The sequence below is a fragment of the Vipera ursinii genome (genome assembly GCF_947247035.1).
Source record: "Vipera ursinii genome assembly, chromosome: 13".
NCBI lineage: Eukaryota > Metazoa > Chordata > Lepidosauria > Squamata > Viperidae > Vipera > Vipera ursinii.
The window spans coordinates 12,416,580-12,434,322 of record NC_139526.1 but is presented as its reverse complement, the minus strand read 5'-3'; the positions used below and the strand labels follow the sequence as shown (position 1 = coordinate 12,434,322).

General features: G+C 46.6%; 2 protein-coding genes across 4 annotated transcripts in view; one reads left to right on the top strand and one right to left on the bottom strand.

Annotated features, from left to right (window-relative positions):
• Positions 1–15,782, bottom strand: part of TMEM204 (transmembrane protein 204) — a gene marked incomplete at its 3' end in the record, with an annotated part of 28,334 nt that extends 12,552 nt beyond the window's left edge. For 2 of the 3 annotated variants that reach the window (XR_014493682.1, XM_083372861.1), the window contains exons 1-2: positions 14,736–15,782; positions 1,064–1,219 (exon numbers count right to left, since the gene is read on the bottom strand). Coding sequence is in view for 2 of the 3 variants with exons in the window: in XM_083372861.1 (XP_083228987.1) it covers positions 1,064–1,219; positions 14,736–15,015 (436 nt within the window). The remainder of the gene's footprint in view (positions 1–1,063; positions 1,220–14,735) is intronic. The other variant, XM_083372862.1, reaches the window with a different exon arrangement.
• IFT140 (intraflagellar transport 140) overlaps positions 1–17,743 on the top strand; it is a 75,569-nt gene that overhangs the window by 40,584 nt on the left and 17,242 nt on the right. The window lies entirely within an intron of this gene.

Here is a 17,743-nt window from a genome sequence, read left to right as displayed (position 1 = left end):
TTCTTATTAGGGCTTTCACACACCCCCCAAGCGGCATTATTACAAAGTCAGCTTAATTGCCCCCAACATAGAGACAGAGAGAGAGAGAGAGAGAAAGAGAGAGAGAGAGAAAGAAAGACAGAGAGAGAGAGGGACAGAGAGAGAGAGAGAGAAAGAAAGACAGAGAGAGAGAGGGAGAGAGAGAGAGAGAGAGAGAGAGAGAGAGAGAGAGAGAGACAGAGACAGAGAGAGAGAGAGAGAGAGAGAGAGAAAGAGAAAGAGAGACAGAGAGAGAGAGAAAGAGAGACAGAGACAGAGAGAGAGAGAAAGAGACACACACACACACACACACACACAGAGAGAGAGAGAGAGAGAGAAAGAAAGACAGAGAGAGAGAGGGACAGAGAGAGAGAGAGAGAGAAAGAAAGACAGAGAGAGAGAGGGACAGAGAGAGAGAGAGAGAAAGAGAGAGAGAGGAGAGAAAGAGATGGAGAGAAACAGGGAGAGAGAGAGAGAGACACACAGAGAAAGAGAGAGAGAGAGAGAGAGAGAGAAAGAGAAAGAGAGACAGAGAGAGAGAGAGAAAGAGAGACAGAGAGAGAGAGAGAGAGAGAGAGAAAGAGACACAGAGAGAGAGAGAGAGAGAGAAAGAGACACAGAGAGAGAGAGAGAGAGAGAGAGAGAAAGAGAAAGAGAGACAGAGAGAGAGAGAGAGAGAGAGAGAGAGAGAGAGAGAGAGAGAGAGAGAGAATAGCATCATAGCATGAGTGGTGCTCACGGCGACCGACAATCTTGAAAAAAAGAAAGAAAGAAAAAAAGATTCTTGGCCACCAATTCTTTAGGGGAAGTCCACCATTCCATTGAAGTTTTCCCATCCCTCTATTTTGATTTTTGTGTGGAGACAGAACCGGCCCATCTTTTCCGCGTCAGCCCTGGGTGTAGCTATGGAAGGGATTCCTACCAATTTTTGTAGGAAGGCCTCCTCCACCCAATTGGAAAACGTTTTGAACGGGAACCCCCCCTTGGCGTTTCCCCCCCCCCGGTGGGGCAGGTTTTTTCGACTTTTGCAACGCAAGGTACTCACTGCCCAGCTGGAAGACCGCAGCGATGGCTTCTTCCCACCATTGGGTATCCTGGGAAATAATGGGCAGCTCTACCAGTCCCAAGGCGAAGAGGAGCTGACCGGCTGTCAAGGCCACGGTGGCAATCAGATTGCAGGCACGCATCATATCAAATTGCACTGTGGGGTGGGGGGGAAACAATTGTGAGAGAGAAACCTGTTAGTTAGCAGGAATGGCGCTCTCCCCCCCCTTTTTTTTCTTTTTTCTTTTTTTTTTAACTCAACGCAAAGTCGCACCAAAGGCTGCTCTAAAAATCAGGACTGACTTAGGTAGACAGTAAGGTGAAAAATGCCTCTAACCCAGGGGTGTCAAACTCAATTTCATTGAGGGCCACATCAGCATTGCAATTGCCCTCAGGCGGCCGGGTGGGTATGGCCTGGGTGGGCGTGGCCTACTGGGTGGGCGTGGCTAGAGTGCGTATGGCCTACTGGGTGGGCGTGGCTAGAGTGCGTATGGCCTACTGGATGGGCGTGGCCAGCTCTACATCATTCGCATCAAGGGTGCCTGTGGGGGCCTGGGCAGATCTGAGGGTCTCTGGAAGGAGGAGGGTCTCTGGGCCAGGGCCAAGGCAGTGGGGGCCGTTCCCTCACTCTTTCCAGGATGGTTTCGCGGGCCGCATGAAATGACTTCGCGGGCCAGATCCGGCCCCCGGGCCTTGTGTTTGACATGTCTGCTCTAACCATTAGAGATTGATTTATTTTTTCTGGTGTTTTGGGAAGGTACAGCATAGAGGCCAACTTCCTTGGTCCGTCAGGATATTAGTTTGAGGGGCATTTGAGTCCCTGAAATGCCCCTGGCTACAGTAGGATACAGCTGGTCCTCAACTTGCAGCCGTTCACCTAGTGACCCTAAAAAGTTAGGATGGCCCTGGAAAAAAGGGGCGTACAACTATTTTTCACACCTGCGACCCTGGCAGCGTCCGCAGGATCCTGGGATGAAAATTCAGAGGCTCGGCGGCTGTCTCATACTTACGACCGTTGCCGCGTCCCAGAGTCACGCGATCCCCTTTTGTGACTTTCTGACAAGCGGAGTCAGTCGGGGAAAGCCAGATTCCCTGAACAACCCAGTTACCAACTTAACTGCAGTGGTTCACTTAACGACCACGGAGGCCACAAAGGTCGTAAAAAATGGGGCAAAACCCGCCGAACAACTGTCTCGCTTAGCAATGGAAACTTTTGAGTTCAGTTGTGATCGTGAGTCAAGGATTATACCGCTTGACGGTGCCTTGGTAAGGCCACCCTTGGAATCCGGCATCCAGTTTTGGTCACCACACTGTAAAAAAGACGCTGAGACTCTAGAAAGAGTGCAGAGAAGAGCAACAAAGATGATCAAGGGACTGGAGGCTAAAACGTATAAGGAACAGCTGCTGGGATTGGGAATGTCTAGTCTAATGAAGAGAAGGATGAGGGAGGACATGATAGCAGTCTTCCAGTATCTCAGGGGCTGGCCCAAAGAAGAGGGAGTCAAGCTATTCTCCAAAGCTCCTGAAAGCAGGACAAGAAGCAACGGATGGAAACTCATCAAGGAGAGGAGCAACTTAGAACTAAGGAGAAACTTCCTGACAGTTAGAACAATTAACCGGTGGAACAGCCTGCCTCCAGAAGTTGTGGGTGCTCCATCACTGGAGGTTTTAAGAAGAGCAGTGCGCTCCCACAGGGAGGGTCTGCTCAGGGTCCCGCCGGTAAGAGATTGCTGGCGGGTGACACCCAGGGATAGGGCCTTCTCAGTGGGGGCACCTTCCCTCTGGAACCAGCTGCCAGTGGAGCTGAGGACTGCCCCCGACCTCCGTTCATTCCGCCGGGGCCTGAAGACCTGGCTCTTTGAGCTCTCGGGCCCAGGCTGAGGAGAAATTTATTTTAATTGGGGTTTTTAATAGTACAGGGTTGGTTTAATCTTTTTAAATTGGTTTTTAACTCTTGTATGGTTGATTTTTAACTCCCTGTAAACCGCCCTGAGTCCTCAGGGAAAGGGCGGTATATAAATGCAATAAAATAAAATAAATAAATAAATAAGAGATTGGACATCCATTTCTCCAAAATGGTATAGGGTTTCCTGCCTGAGCAGGGGGTTGGACTAGAAGACCTCTAAGGTCCCTTCCAACATTACTATTATTATTATTATTATTATTATTATTATTATTATTATTATTATTATTATTATTATTATTATTATTATTATTATTATTAATCATTATTTATTATTATTATTATTATTATTATTATTATTATTATTATTATTATTATTATTATTATTATTATTATTATCTGCATGGTAAAACCATTTGGTGCTGACCTGATTATTGGGACAAATTCACAGGGCTGTGAGCTACACACAGGTCTTTCAAAATGTGCCCATAGGCAGGCCACAGTGGGCCAACAGCATCACTTTGTACTGGTGTCCTCTGATTTCCAACAAATGGAATTATTGACACTAAAAGGAGCGGAGGCGACATGATATCCAACTGGGTCTACAAGTAAATCAGTTCAGAACGCACCATTTGAGATGCTGAATCAAGTCTCAGGTAACTTGGCCAACGGGCTACTGAAGGATTCCAAGCATGCCATCAACCAGGCTATTTTCTCCCTGTGAAGTGCTGTAGGAATCGATGTGCTGGATTACTAAGGTTAGTTCAGGGGTCACATATTCACGGAACCCTGAAGTTTATTGGCTGACCTCAGTCTTTAAAGATTAATGTAAAGAGGTGTAGAGGCTGCAGTGACAACAGCTCTCTGTCTATATAATCCCGATCTCCTTCCAGGAAAATTCTGAATAAATAAAAACTGCTGGGATAAAAATGAGGTGAGAGAGAAATTGACTCTCCATCCCCTTCTTCGCCTTTGGTTCCGTGTTTGTACTATGACACATTTCATAAATATTTATACTATGAAATAGGAATACAAATGTCTCTTTCCGGGATAGGCAATTTAACAGAAGCCCCTTCGAACCAGACTCTGCAAATTGAGGGTTTTTATATTTCCCCCCCCTTACGTTTTCTTCTGAATTGGTTGATTTCCTGTTTTGTAATCGTTTCCGTTCCTCTCCTACTGTGTCAGTGCAGCAGCTTATCCAACTGCTATTGCTCTGAGAGAAGACATTCCTACTCCTAGGAGTAGCTGAAGGACAAATAATTTCTTGCACTCTCTTTTTTATGGAGTGCTCCTAGGCAGTAAAACTAGAACTAGAGTTCCAGCTGGCTCAGGAATTCTGGGAGTTGAAGTCCCCGAGTCATGAGGGGGCCATAGTTCCTCCATGCTGGCTCAGGAATTCTGGGAGTTGAAGTCCCCGAGTCATGAGGGGGCCATAGTTCCCCCATGCTGGCTCAGGAATTCTGGGAGTTGAAGTCCCCGAGTCATGAGGGGGCCATAGTTCCCCCATGCTGGCTCAGGAATTCTGGGAGTTGAAGTCCACGAGTCATGAGGGGGCCATAGTTCCTCCATGCTGGCTCAGGAATTCTGGGAGTTGAAGTCCCCGAGTCATGAGGGGGCCATAGTTCCTCCATGCTGGCTCAGGAATTCTGGGAGTTGAAGTCCCCGAGTCATGAGGGGGCCATAGTTCCCCCATGCTGGCTCAGGAATTCTGGGAGTTGAAGTCCACGAGTCATGAGGGGGCCATAGTTCCCCCATGCTGGCTCAGGAATTCTGGGAGTTGAAGTCCACGAGTCATGAGGGGGCCATAGTTCCCCCATGCTGGCTCAGGAATTCTGGGAGTTGAAGTCCACGAGTCATGAGGGGGCCATAGTTCCCCCATGCTGGCTCAGGAATTCTGGGAGTTGAAGTCCACGAGTCATGAGGGGGCCATAGTTCCCCCATGCTGGCTCAGGAATTCTGGGAGTTGAAGTCCACGAGTCATGAGGGGGCCATAGTTCCTCCATGCTGGCTCAGGAATTCTGGGAGTTGAAGTCCACGAGTCATAAAAGAGCCAAGGTTGCCTACCCCTGCCCTATACCATTTCAGACAAAAGGTTGTCCATGTCTGGTACCAGCTTTTTTGCAAGAAGAAGCCGTGTAGATATGTTGGGTTAAAAACCAATTTTTCCTAAATGCTGACCGTGGTGAGAGTTGCAATCCATTATATCCATTTTTTTTAATTTTTTTTTAATTTTTAACTTCAATTTTAATTTATTTTATTGGGGCTGTTAATTTAATTATTTTTAACTTTTTTTATCGTTGTATTTTATTGCTGTTAGCCGCCCTGAGTCCTTCGGGAGATAGGGCGGCATATATGTCCCAATAATTAATTCACACACACACACACACATATATAGGCAACTGGACTTTCTTGGTTTTTTTTTTTCTTTGAGGACATTTCGCTTCTTGGATGAGAAGCGAAACGTCTTGAAAGAAAAACAAGAAAGTCCAGTTGCCTTGTGAAAAAAGCATCTTTGGGATCGAAAAAGGGCGTAACTCAGTCTAAAGGGACTTGCTACAAATGAAAATATTCCCCCCAAATACAGGAGAAAAATAAAAGAACGAGTTACGCCGAGATATTAGGCACATTCCCTATCGCCCTGGTCAATTTCCCCAGCTACATTTGACCATCTGTCACGGGTCGCTTACACCTTTAATAGAGAATTCTGCTAAGCAGAGGTGAGGGCTACTCGTAACATCAAGAGACTGGTTATCAACGCTCGGTTACTCTCTAGAAAACAAAAAATCTAAATAGAACCCAAAGGGTGACGTTGAGCAACTCTTATTTAACTTTGCCAGCCTCATAAACCTCTCGGCATTCGTCACACCCGAGGATTATTCTCAATAAGCATCGTTCATTTTCAGCGAGTGCCATGTCGGCTACTGAAGCTGAAGCTCAAATACTTTGTCCACCTAACGAGAAAAGAGGATTCCTTGGAGAAAGATCCCGATGGCGGGAAAGAGAGAAGGCAAAAGGAGAAGGGGAGATCAGAGGTTTGAGAGGATTCGATAGCGTCATCAACGCAACAAAGGTGAATCTTAGTAAACTCTGGGAGAAGCGGAGGGCAGGCGTGCTGTGGTCCATGGGACCTTGGAAGAGTCAAACACAACTTTCCAATTGAACAACAGTAACAAGAATATCATCCGATAGCGTGGACAGACTAGTGAGGCTTTTTTTTTTTACTTCCGAAAAGGCCCAGTTGTACTTTTGGGACTCCTGTCCATGCCTTGAAGAACATGCAATCTCTGAATACTTGGGTTTATTTTGAAAAGGAGAGATTTGTAAGGCAAACTTCCAGGCATTGTTCCGGAGCTTGGACATCTCCTGTCTGAAATACCGCACGTGCATTTCTTTCTTTTTTTTTTTTTTTCATCGTTTTTGTCCCTAAGGCTGCTCGCGGTTTGGACTGTAGAGGCTAATTTAAGAAATTGGAAGTTAGTTGAATGAATCATCTCTGGCCATCCATAAATGAACCATCTGCAATCGTTCATAATGAAGGGAGGAATCGCCTCACCTAGCAATTGTTTTGAAACAAAATCCTCCGTTACCCCGTCACATATTTTCACAATCCATGCATTCTTTGAGTGATATTTCGTCACATGGTTTGATCATCAATGGGCTGCCCTGAAGGGGGAATTCCAGGGTCTGGGCTTATTTATTTCTTAGATTTTTATCCCACCTTTATTGTTTCTGGAAATAACACAATGCACTCAGTACCACTTATATGGATATACCAAGGCTCTTAACGTGAGAACAGTGGCAGCTGATTTCTAGGCCGAAATAGCGGCGGGCTCCTAAATCATTCAGCCTGTTTTCCTGACCTAAATTGGCTTTTCCCACACGAGGAAAGAGTATATGTATGCCGTGCTTGAACACGAGCCAGGAATGTGTAAACATGGAGACACCACACAAGAGTTATCAGATTTCAGTGTCCTATCAATTGAATGAATAACCTAATTTGCTGGATCAAATTCTCTCTTTCCAGAGGGATTGTGCAGATGGCTCTCGCTTACAACCACTATGCTGTTAAAAGATATTGGAGAGGCAGCGTGGACCGGGAATGGCAAGACTAATTTTAATTTCTCCCTCGGTCATGGAAGCTCACTCTTTTTCAGCCTACCCTACCACCAGAGTGGTGGTTGTGGGTAAAAACAAGAGGAGAGGGGCTGTGACATTCGTTGCTTTGCACTTCTGGGGGGGGGGAAAAGGCTGGATATACAGGTGTCTTTGACTTAACGACCCCCATATTTTCTGTTGCTAAGTGAGACAGTTGTTAAGTGATCCTTGCTCCATTGTACAATACCTTCTTTGCCCTAGTTGTTAAGTGAATACTGCTGTTGTTAAGATGATAAACACGGCTGTGGAGTGAAGCCATTGACTTTCCTTGTTAGGAGGTTGCAAAAGGTGAGCACATGAGCCCGGGACACTGCGACCGTCATAAATATAAGCCAGTTGCCAAGCCTCCAGATTTTGATCATGGGGATGCTGCAATGGTCATAAGTGTGAAAAACGATTGTAAGTCTCTTTATCCCAGTGCTGTTGTAACTTCAAACAGTCACGCAACAAACAGCTGGAAGTCCAGGACTAACTGTGCATTTAACAACCAACAAATTAGACACCTTTCCTTCGAACAGACCACGGTCCCCACAAGCTTTTTCATGCCAATGTCACAAGGACGCGACATTCTTAAAGTCTCAAAGAGGTCCCGTAAGCAACGTCTGAAATTAGGCTGGGACTTCGGCTGCAGTCCTAAATTGTGGCTTGTTTAACTGTGGCTTATCGAATGAAACAGAACCGGCTGGCTTCAGCCAATAGTTCAACCGCAAGCCAAGTGCCAAAAGCAAAAGCGGGCGACTTCAGCCAACACTCTTTAAGCCAAAGATAAACAAGCCACCTCACTGGCTTTTAGATTACGCCACGTTGAAGTCGGCATTAACGGAAGAGCCAAAGACGAGCCACTTAAATCTGGGTTCATTCCAAGCTAGGGCCTTTGCAGGAGGAGAACTTGGGGTCTCTGAAAAGTCGGTTTGTTCCTTTTGGGTCTAAGAAGACATGAACCTCCAGCAGTCTAAAGTTTTGGATAATTCCTCTGATGGTTTTTTTTTTTGGTTTGTTTTTTTGCCTGGCTGTTTTCCAAAGCCTCTGAGACACGGCTAATAAATCCCAGCATTATCTCTGGTCTGCTGCCTCGGTAAACATTTCTTTCTTTCCCATTCCCACACAGAGCTGCTCTGCCTTTGGCCTGGCTCTCTGCCCCCTTTACCACCCCCCCCCCCGCCCGCCCCCTTACTTCATCTGGGAAATGTATTTCTGTAAATCATATAATTCAACTGGACAGGTGTTTATATTTAGCACTCCCAGCAGATCACGTAGTCCTTCTTCGCGGGGGACCACTCCCCTCGACTTGAACGCTTGACCCAAAGAGCTATAATAAGGCCGGCCTGCCTTGAAACAAGCTTTCCATCGCCGGCTTCTTTCCTGTGTGTCTTTGGAAAAAGAGACTTTCACGCCCTTGGCTCCTGGGCCCTTTTTTTTTTTTTTATCACGCCCCTGCTGCTGCTTTCAAAGCTATCCCCAGTTCTGTCCTAGTTTTGGCCGGTGAATAGGATTCCTTTGCAACCGCAGCCATTGGTCTGAGCGCATCACTCGCTGCAATAGTGACTACTGCCAGTCTTTGGACAGCAACCGTTTTATTCAGGACCGCTAGGAAAGCTCTGGGCAACAATAAGCAACAAAGCCAAAAGAAGAAAAAAAAGAAAGGAAAGGAAAGGAAAAAATATCAACGAGCAGCAAAGATGATTCGGGGACTGGAGGCTAAAACGTATGAAGAACGTCTGTGGAGATTCTTATTTTTTTATTTTTTTATTTTAATTCCATTTCTATCCCGCCCTTCTCCGAAGACTCAGGGCGGCTTACAAGCTTAGCATTAGCCTTCATTCTATGTATATGCCTGCTTATTAGGGCTTTCACACACACCCCCAAGCGGCATTATTACAAAGTCAGCTTAATTGCCCCCAACAATCTGGGTCCTCATTTTACCTACCTGGGAAGGATGGAAGGCTGAGTCAACCTTGAGCCTGGTGGGACTCGAACCTGCACTAATGGCAGGCAGCTGGTGTTACTGAAGGAGGCATCAGCCCACACTCATCCCCAGTCATAGTTATCCCAAAGGTGCTTTTTCAAACAAGGCAACTGGACTTTCGTGTTCTTCTTGGAAGAATGTTCCACTTCTCATCCGCTCAGAGCTGAAGAAGCTTCCTGGATGAGAAGCAAAACCTCTTCGAAGGAAAAAGAAGAAAGCCCAGTTGCCTTGGGAAAAAGCACCTCTGGGATGCGGAGGACGGTTACAACAATTGGGTATGTCTAAGTTGAATAAAAAAGAAGGGCTAGGGGCGGCATGATAGCAGCCTTCCGGTATCTCAGGGGCTGCCCCAAAGAAGAGGGAGTCAAGCTATTCTCCAAAGCGCCTGAAGGCAAGACAAGAAGCAACGGATGGAAACTGATCAAGGAGAGAAGCAACCTAGAACTAAGGAAAAATTTCCTGGCAGTGGGAACAATTAACCAGTGGAACCACCTGCCTCCAGAAGCGGTGAATGCTCCAACACTGGAGGTTTTTAAGAAGAGACTGGACAGCCATTTGTCTGAAATGGTATAGGGTTTCCTGCCTGAGCAGGGGCTTGGACTAGAACAGGGGTAGGCAACCTCGGCTCTTTTATCAACTCCCAGAATTCCTGAGTCAGCATACCTGACTCAGGAATTCTGGGAGTTGAATTCCATGAGTCATAAAAGAGCCAAGGTTGCCTACCCCAAGATCTCTTCCAACTCTCTTATTTTCTTATTCTGTTAATTCTTTGCCCAATTTACAGGTCGTCCTTGACTTACGGCTACCAGCTGAGCCCCAAACTTTTGTTGCTAAGTGAGACGTATGGGATTTGTAAACTGCCTGGATAGCTTCTGCATGAGGTTCTCCATGCGACAGACAGCTCTGGTTTTGAGAAGCAGTAAGCTTGGCTTAGTTGCTGCAGTCACTGCTCCAGCCCGATCGTGGCACAAAAAAAATATATGAAATGTTATTAAACTTACAGAAACGGTCAAAAATAAGGAAAAGACGATGTATTGAAGGTCCTTTCTCTCAGAAGAGGGCTCTCCAAACTTGGCAACTTTTAAGACTTGTGGATTTCAACTTGGCATGGCTGGCCAAGATGTTCTGGGAGTTGAAGTCAACAAGTCTTAAAGTTGCCAGGTTTGGAGAGACACACACACACGCACCCCATCTTAGAAAAAGGTGCAAGATCTCACCAAAGTTCATGAAATAACTGGCCAAACGTGGAGAAAAAGAGGCATTTCCCTCACCGTTACGTAACTAAATGCTCTGGAGAAGTTCCAAGTCCAGTGCCTTGGCTGCAGATCCGAGATGGATGGGAGAAACACATCATGTTTGAAATTCACGATCTCCAAATATGATGTGTCTTCTAAGTCTCAGAAGGCTTGAGAAGGAGAAGAGTCGATTTTGTGAAGACAGAGCTTTCCTGTCTGGAAGCAGCGCTAAGCCACCCAATACTGGCTTCTTGCAAAGCATTAACTGAGAAAAAGCTGTCATTTCCCCCTGATTTCTGTGGAGCCCGACAGGGACATTATGGGATGCAGAATAATGGGTGAAATCGACTCTTTAAAATGTTCCAGCCGCGTCCATTTCCCTTTTTCTTTTATCAACCGCAGAGCAAAAGCCAACCGTTCTTCACTCTTAAGCATCTTCACATTCTCTTTAATTGCTGTGATAGAAAACAGCTTTCTCTGGCTATTTCTCTGGGTTATCTCTAGCTAATCCTTCTGTTTATTAAAAAAAAAACATCATTCGGTAAAGGCACACATGCTTCTCAAACAGTATTGGCAATTCTTGAGTAGAATTGTTGGATTCTTGAGTTGAGAGGATGGCCGTGCGCCAGTCTTTCTAAAGGGGCCATAATCAGGATAGAAGAATTTTTCCAGCCATGAGAACTAACCAAAAACTACAAAAATACTGACCTCTCTCTCTTTTTTTTTCTTTCTCCTCTCTTTCTTCTCTCTCTCTCCTCTCTCCTCTTTCTCTCCTCTCTCGTCTCTTCTTTCTTTCCTCTCTTCTCCTTTCTCTCCTCTCTTTTCTTTCTCTCTCCTCTCTTCTTTCTTTCTCTCTTCTCTCTCCTCTCTTTTCTCTTTCTTTCTCTCTTCTCTCTTTATCTTCTCTCTTTCTTTCTCTCTTCTCTCCTTTCTCTCTCCTCTTTCTCTCTCTTCTCCTTTTTTTCTTCTTTCTTCTCTCTCTTCTCTCTCCTCCTTTCTCTCTCCTCTTTCTCCTTTCTCTCTCCTCTCTCTCTCTTCTCTTTCTCTCCTCTCTCTCTCTCTTCCTTTCTCTTCTCCTTTCTCTCCTCTCTTTTCTTTCTCTCTCCTCTCTTCTTTCTTTCTCTCTTCTCTCTCCTCTTCTCTTTCTTTCTCTCTTCTCTCTTTCTTTTTCTTCTCTCCTCTTTCTTTCTCTCTTCTTTCTCTCTCTTCTCTCCTTTCTCTCTCTTCTCTTTCTCTCTCTTCTCCTTTTTTCTTCTCTCCTTTCTCTCTTCTCTCTCCTCTTTCTCCTTTCTGTCTCTCTCTTCTCTTTCTCTCCTCTCTCTCTTTTCTCTTTCTTTCTCTTCTCCTTTCTCTCTGTCTCTTTCTTCTCTCTCTCTCTTCTCTCTCTCATATTTCCGTTGCTAAGCAAGGCAGTTCTTGGGTGAATTTTGCCTCATTTTAAGACTTTTCTTGCCACAGTTATTCATGAATCTGGCTTCCCCACTGACTTGGCTTGTCAGAAGGTTGCAAAAAGGGGGTCCGTCATGTGACCCCAGGACACGGCAACTGTCATAAGTACACGTCAGTTGCCAAGACCTCTAGATTCCCTCAGCTTCTTCCTGGCTAACTCGAAAGCAGGTCTCTCGCTGTTTTGCAGCCAGTGGGTTTCCATAACATTTCATTTCTTCTGAGCTGCCTCTTTCTTTCATACTTCACTGGGTCAGTCTAGAAACTATTTGGTAAGATCAAGATTAGCCGCATAAAAGTGGAAGGTGGGATCTCACAAGACTATACTTTTTTTCAGTCCCCCCTGCGGTTAATTTTTGGCACAGTCTTTTGCATTTTAGAACGGATCTCGGCCTTTGCTGAATGTTAGTGTCTCATGGCGTAATGTATTTAGGAAATGCCTAATTAAAAGCAAAATTGGGTCTGAGGAGCAGATTTCCAGTGATTGAGAAATTGATATCCTACCAAAAGAGCAACACGTGAAGATTTGTAGATTTGCTTCTGATCACCGCATCCTGCTTTTCTCGAGAGAGAGAGAGAGAGAGTATGTGAACTATATCGATAGACAGGTTTTCGGAATATGCAGTTGCAAATGTACACCCCATTCCGTAAATATACTTTTCTTCTCTTTTTCTGGATTTGCTTGCTCTGGAGAACTAGCCAAAATATCTAGGCACAGAGGCGGCCTCGTTTTTTTCACTGCTGCTTTTTGGAGACTCAAACGATTCCCCCCCCCCGAAACATCAAACAATATCATATAATTCATTTTCTTCACATTTGCATGATTATTTTATATTCTGGGATGAATTAGCTTTTATGCGTGGGCTGTTAGGCTTTTAAATGGGACATAATCTTATGCAGAATTGACTTGGGAGGCCGGTGTGTGGTGTAGTTGGTTCAATAGTGTGGTGGGATGGAGGGTTTGTTGTCACTGTGTGTTTGGGGGAGAGAGCACGGGGGGGGGGGGAGGCTCAGCTAATCTCAATGTACACATGTTGTACTTTGACAATAAAGTTTTATAATTATTAATTCTGACCCCGATGAGCACCAGATTGCTTTGGGATTAAAGAGCTGTGTGGTCAAGAGCAGAATCAGAGCTGCCAAAAAAAAAAAAGCAAAACCACACAGCAGAGAATTCTATCTCTGAAACATATTTGACCGTGTTATTCCGGAAGAAAGCTTGGAGGGATCCACTTCCTAGATTAAGTAAGGCCTGTTTGGGAAACAGGTGAGATGAGGTGGGGTGGGAAATTCCCAGATAGTTCCCAAGTGACAGGACAGAGTCAAGAGGGATAGAAGATCACGGGAAGTATTAATACCACTTTACAAGGCCTTGGTAAGGCCACGCTTGGAATCCGGCATCCAGTTTTGGTCACCACGATGTAAAAAAGAGGTCGAGACTCTAGAAAGAGCGCAGAGAAGAGCCACAAAAAACGATCAGGGGACTGGAGGCGAAAACCTACAAGGAACGGTTGCTGGGATTGGGTATGTGTAGTTTAATGAAGAGAAGGACCAGGGGTGACATGATAGCCGTGTTCCAATATCTCAGGGGCTGTCCCAAAGAAGAGGGAGTCAAGCTGTGAAAGGATGTCCTAAAATTTTGGGGAAGCCTAGTCAGCGAGGAGCAGACATCACTGGCTGAAACGGAGCAAAGAATTTGACTTGCTGGAAAGAAACGTCCTACATTCCGCCTTGAATAGGCTTCCCTAGAAAGTTTTCTCACCCCTTTCCCACCCCTTGCCAAGTATTGCCACCTAGTGAACTGGAAATAGCACAACAAAAGGTCAAACTTCCCGTGTCACGGAGCTGAGTGTAGTTGTTCTCTACTGGGTTTTTTTTTCTTTTTTCTTTTAAAAAAATAAGGTACAGTCGAGAGAAGGCTATAGCCTGCAGCAGAGTTACAAAATGAAAGGGGTCAGGAGGGAAGAGTTTTGTAACTGGTTGTTGTCTTGTCATATTTTTTTTCTCCCTCTTATCCTCTCCCACCAGGAAGATTTTGCAAGGAGAAATCTTCCATCACGTTTGTTGTTGTTGTTGTTTTTTAAACCGAGAGTTTAGACTGGGAGTATGAGCTGGGAAGATCTCAGAGAGATCCCATCTTATCCCCATGGGACCCATCTTAACAGTGCCCTGTTTGGATTGCAAGCCTAAAATGAAACCGCCAACATCCTAGCAATTAAAGGATTAAGGATCATTTAGTCCAGGGCTTCTCAACCTTGTTCAACTTCAAAAGGGGGTGTGGACTTCAGCTCCCAGAATTCCCAAGCCAGCATTCTTGGGGAATTCTGGGAGGCAAAGTCCACGTATCTTAAAAAGTTGACAAGGTGGAGATACACTGTCTAATCCAATCCTCGGATCAGTGCAGGAATCAGCTACTACAGCCAATCCTCTGTTAAAAGGATTGCTGATGGCTTTAAGTCAAAATAGATGCTTGCAAACCGGTTCGTTTTATCTAGCTTGGAACGCGGCATTTATTCTGCCTCCTGTATTTTCTCCATCTCTTGTAGCCCAACTGTGTTATTTTTCGGGACCCAATCTCTCTTCATTTGCTCCCCGGCTATCTTTCTTGCTTCACTGAAGCTTCTTCTGCAGAGAGCTTCTAGCCCGTCGCCCTTTCCAAATGGAGCCCCGACGGAGCAAATATTTCACAGGCCGCCTTCTAATTTATTTATTTATTTTTCCAGTCGCCACGTTTTTAGCAAAGTTTGCTGCGTGACAGACCACCCCAACCTCTTTGGAGATGTTCGATCATCCGGGTCGCGATTGTCCCAAAGGTTTTTTTCCAAAAAAGCAACTGGACTTTAGAAAAAGGAAAAAATAAACACCCGAGAAAAATCCAGTTGCCTTTCGGAAAAGCATCTGTGGGACGTGCCTGAGAGACCATTTTTAAGACGCGAGTCGAGAAATAACGAGAAACGAGACTTACGTTTGACAGTATTTCGGGACTCCTGGTAGCCGGCTGGCTCTGAGCCCCAGCCCAGGGCTTCACATTCATGCTCCACCCCTTGCCCGTGCTTGGCACCTGCGCCCACACCTCCTTTCCCCTTCTCTGCCAGCCAGCACATCTTCCACAGCCCCACGCTGCGCTTGCGCCCATCCTCCAAGGTCTGGTACACCCAGTTGGGAGTAAAGGCAGCCGCGTTGTTGAGAATAAGGGACACCAGAGCTACGAACACGGCTGTGGCGATCAGTTTCTGGACTGTCATATCTGACGGTCTACCCAGCGCCGGCAGCCGCTCTCGGGAGAAGATCCAGGCGTTCCCCAAATCAGCCGCAGGACATTGAATTTGGCCGGCGGGTGGAAGGCAGGTGCAAGGAGGGTGTTAGGAATGGCTAGAGTACATCGCCATTCATTCTTGAAAGTCAGCTGCTGGGAACTTTCTGGCCCCACAAAGACCCACCAGGCAGAGAGGAGAAATCCATGTGCCAAAAGAGGCAAGAGCGCGGCTTCCAGATTGCCCGTTCTTCCTCAGGGGTTGCTTTATCCGCCTTCCTCCCCTTTGAGCAGGACCAAGCTGGCGTAGAGTTGGAAGTCGAGGAGGCGCATTCTTGCTGAAGCCCAACTTGCGAAGGGGTCGACGACGTAGGCAGCGGCTCCGGGGATGGAGTCGTGCCCTCGGGACAGCTGAGGCCCAAAAACGCCTCTTAAAGGCCGGCCGGACCTTCAGCCTTCCGGACCGCAGATGTGGGAAGAAGCGGGGCCCTGCATAAGAGGTGTCAAGAGCCCGGGAACGGTGGTGTTGTGCTGTCACCCGAATTTCTCAGAACGACTCCACGAGGGTCCTGCTCAGCTTCAACGCCAAATTGTGCCAAAGCCAATCCCGGAGAGAAAGAGAAATGCTTGCATCCCCCAAGGAAGAGTCCTGCCAGGCTGCCGAGCGTGTATTTCCCGGGGACTCTTCTCCACCGCTGCCGCTCTTTCCCGATGATGGCAAAACTGCCGAAGCAGGAAAGCAGAATCCTTGCTGCGAGGAAGTTTTGTCTCTCTCCACACAACCCGCCCCCCCAACCCCCCTCTCCTCCTATCTCTCCATGAAAAGGAAACGGTTGTTTGTGCGGCTGGTTTTTGGTGAAACCTCAGGGCGTAGCCGACTCTGCAACCGACAGAGCCACTGCCACGGCCGGGCCCTCCTCCGATGTGAACAGGATGTGTTTCCTGCAAGGAAAAGTCAAAGACAGACTTCTAAAGTCCCGGCTCTTTCTCTCTCCACTCCTCCCCACTCCCAGCCACCCTCCGGCCTCACTCCGTGGCTGTTCCTCCTCTTCCCCTCCCAGAGAGAAGCGTTCATCCCGCAGTGCTCTTGTTAGGAAGAATTGTGAAGATAATATTGTGTGGTTGTAAAACAAGCAAACAAAAAAACCCCAACCTCTCAAGGATATGGTGGAAGAAAATACATCTGGGGTGCGTGCGTGTGTGTGTGTGTGTGTGTGTGCGTGTGTGTGTGTGTGTCCTTGGTTGTTTTTTCTTGCAGACGCTTCATTACCAAAGTAGGTAACGTCATCAGTGCTAGAAGGGAGTGGGGTTTGCAGAGAGGAGGAAGGAGAGAAGGAGGAGGAGGAGAACTGGGGGTCCTTGGTGCTCTCCGAGCTGGGTGGTTTCCTTGCAGACGTCTCATGACCCAAACTAGGTAACGTCATCAGTGCTAGAAGGGAGTGGAGTTTGCAGAGAGGAGGAAGGAGAGAAAGAGGAGGAGGAGGAGGAGGAGGACTGTGGGGTCCTTGGTGCTCTCTAAGCTGGGTGGTTTTCTTGCAGACGTTTCATTACTCACACTAGGTAACATCATCAATAAAAACAGATCCTCCAAAATAGATCCCGCTGTGTTCTTAATCCCTTAGGTTTGGGACTCAAGGGTATCGCAACGCATCAAATCGAACTTGGAAAACTGGGAGGGTTGAAGCACACAAAATACGTGGCTGTCTTGCCGGGCTCATTCTTAGTTCAGTGCTAAGAACAGTGTGAAGAATATTTTGCTTTGTCTTCTTCTTCTTCTTTTGGTTACCACAACAAAAATAATCAGAATTGGGGTTTTCTGGACAACAGTGAAGAAATTTGCTTGTCAGATGAGATGGAAGGATCCAATAGGATTATACTTCCAAGAAAAAAATTAGCATTTCCTAAGGTTATATATGGCACCAGGTTAGAAACTAGGAGACGGCGAGATCTAGTCCTGCCTTAGGCATGAAAGCCAGCTGGGTGACTTTGGCCCAATCCCCAGGAGACGGTGAGTTCTAGTCCCACCTTAGCCACGAAAGCTGGCTGGGTGACTTTTATCACTCTCTCTCGGCTCAACCCACCTCACAGGGTTATTGTTGTGGGAAAAAATAGGAGCAGGAAGGGGTATTAGGTATGATTGCAGCCTTGAGTTATTGACATAAATAATAAAGATGGGATATAAACGAATAAAAATGGGACGTGGTGGCTCAGTGGGTTAGGACGCTGAGCTTGTCGATCAGAAGGTCGGCAGTTTGGCGGGTCGAATCCCGAGTGCCGCGTAACAGAGTGAGCGCCTGTTACTCGTCCCAGCTTCTGCCAACCTAGCAGTTCGAAAGCACGTAAAAATGCAAGTAGAAAAATAGGGACCACTACGGTGGGAAGGTAACAGTGTTCCGTGCGCCTTTGGCGTCTAGTCATGCCGGCCACATGACCACGGAGACGTCTTCGGACAAGCGCTGGCTCTTCGGCTTTGAAACGGAGATGAGCACCGGCCCCTAGAGTTGGAAACGACTAGCACGCATGTGCGGAGGAACCTTTACCTTTACCTTTATAAACGAATAAATTTCGTAGGACAAGGCTGAACGATTGGCAGAAGCAGGAGTCTTGCAAGGGCCCCTTCCCCCCCCCCCCCGGATTATAATTTCTAGCTGCTATTCAGGACTCGACAACTAAGGTTTTGTGATTCTGACGCTCTTCTTCTTTTATCCGTTTCTGGGAAT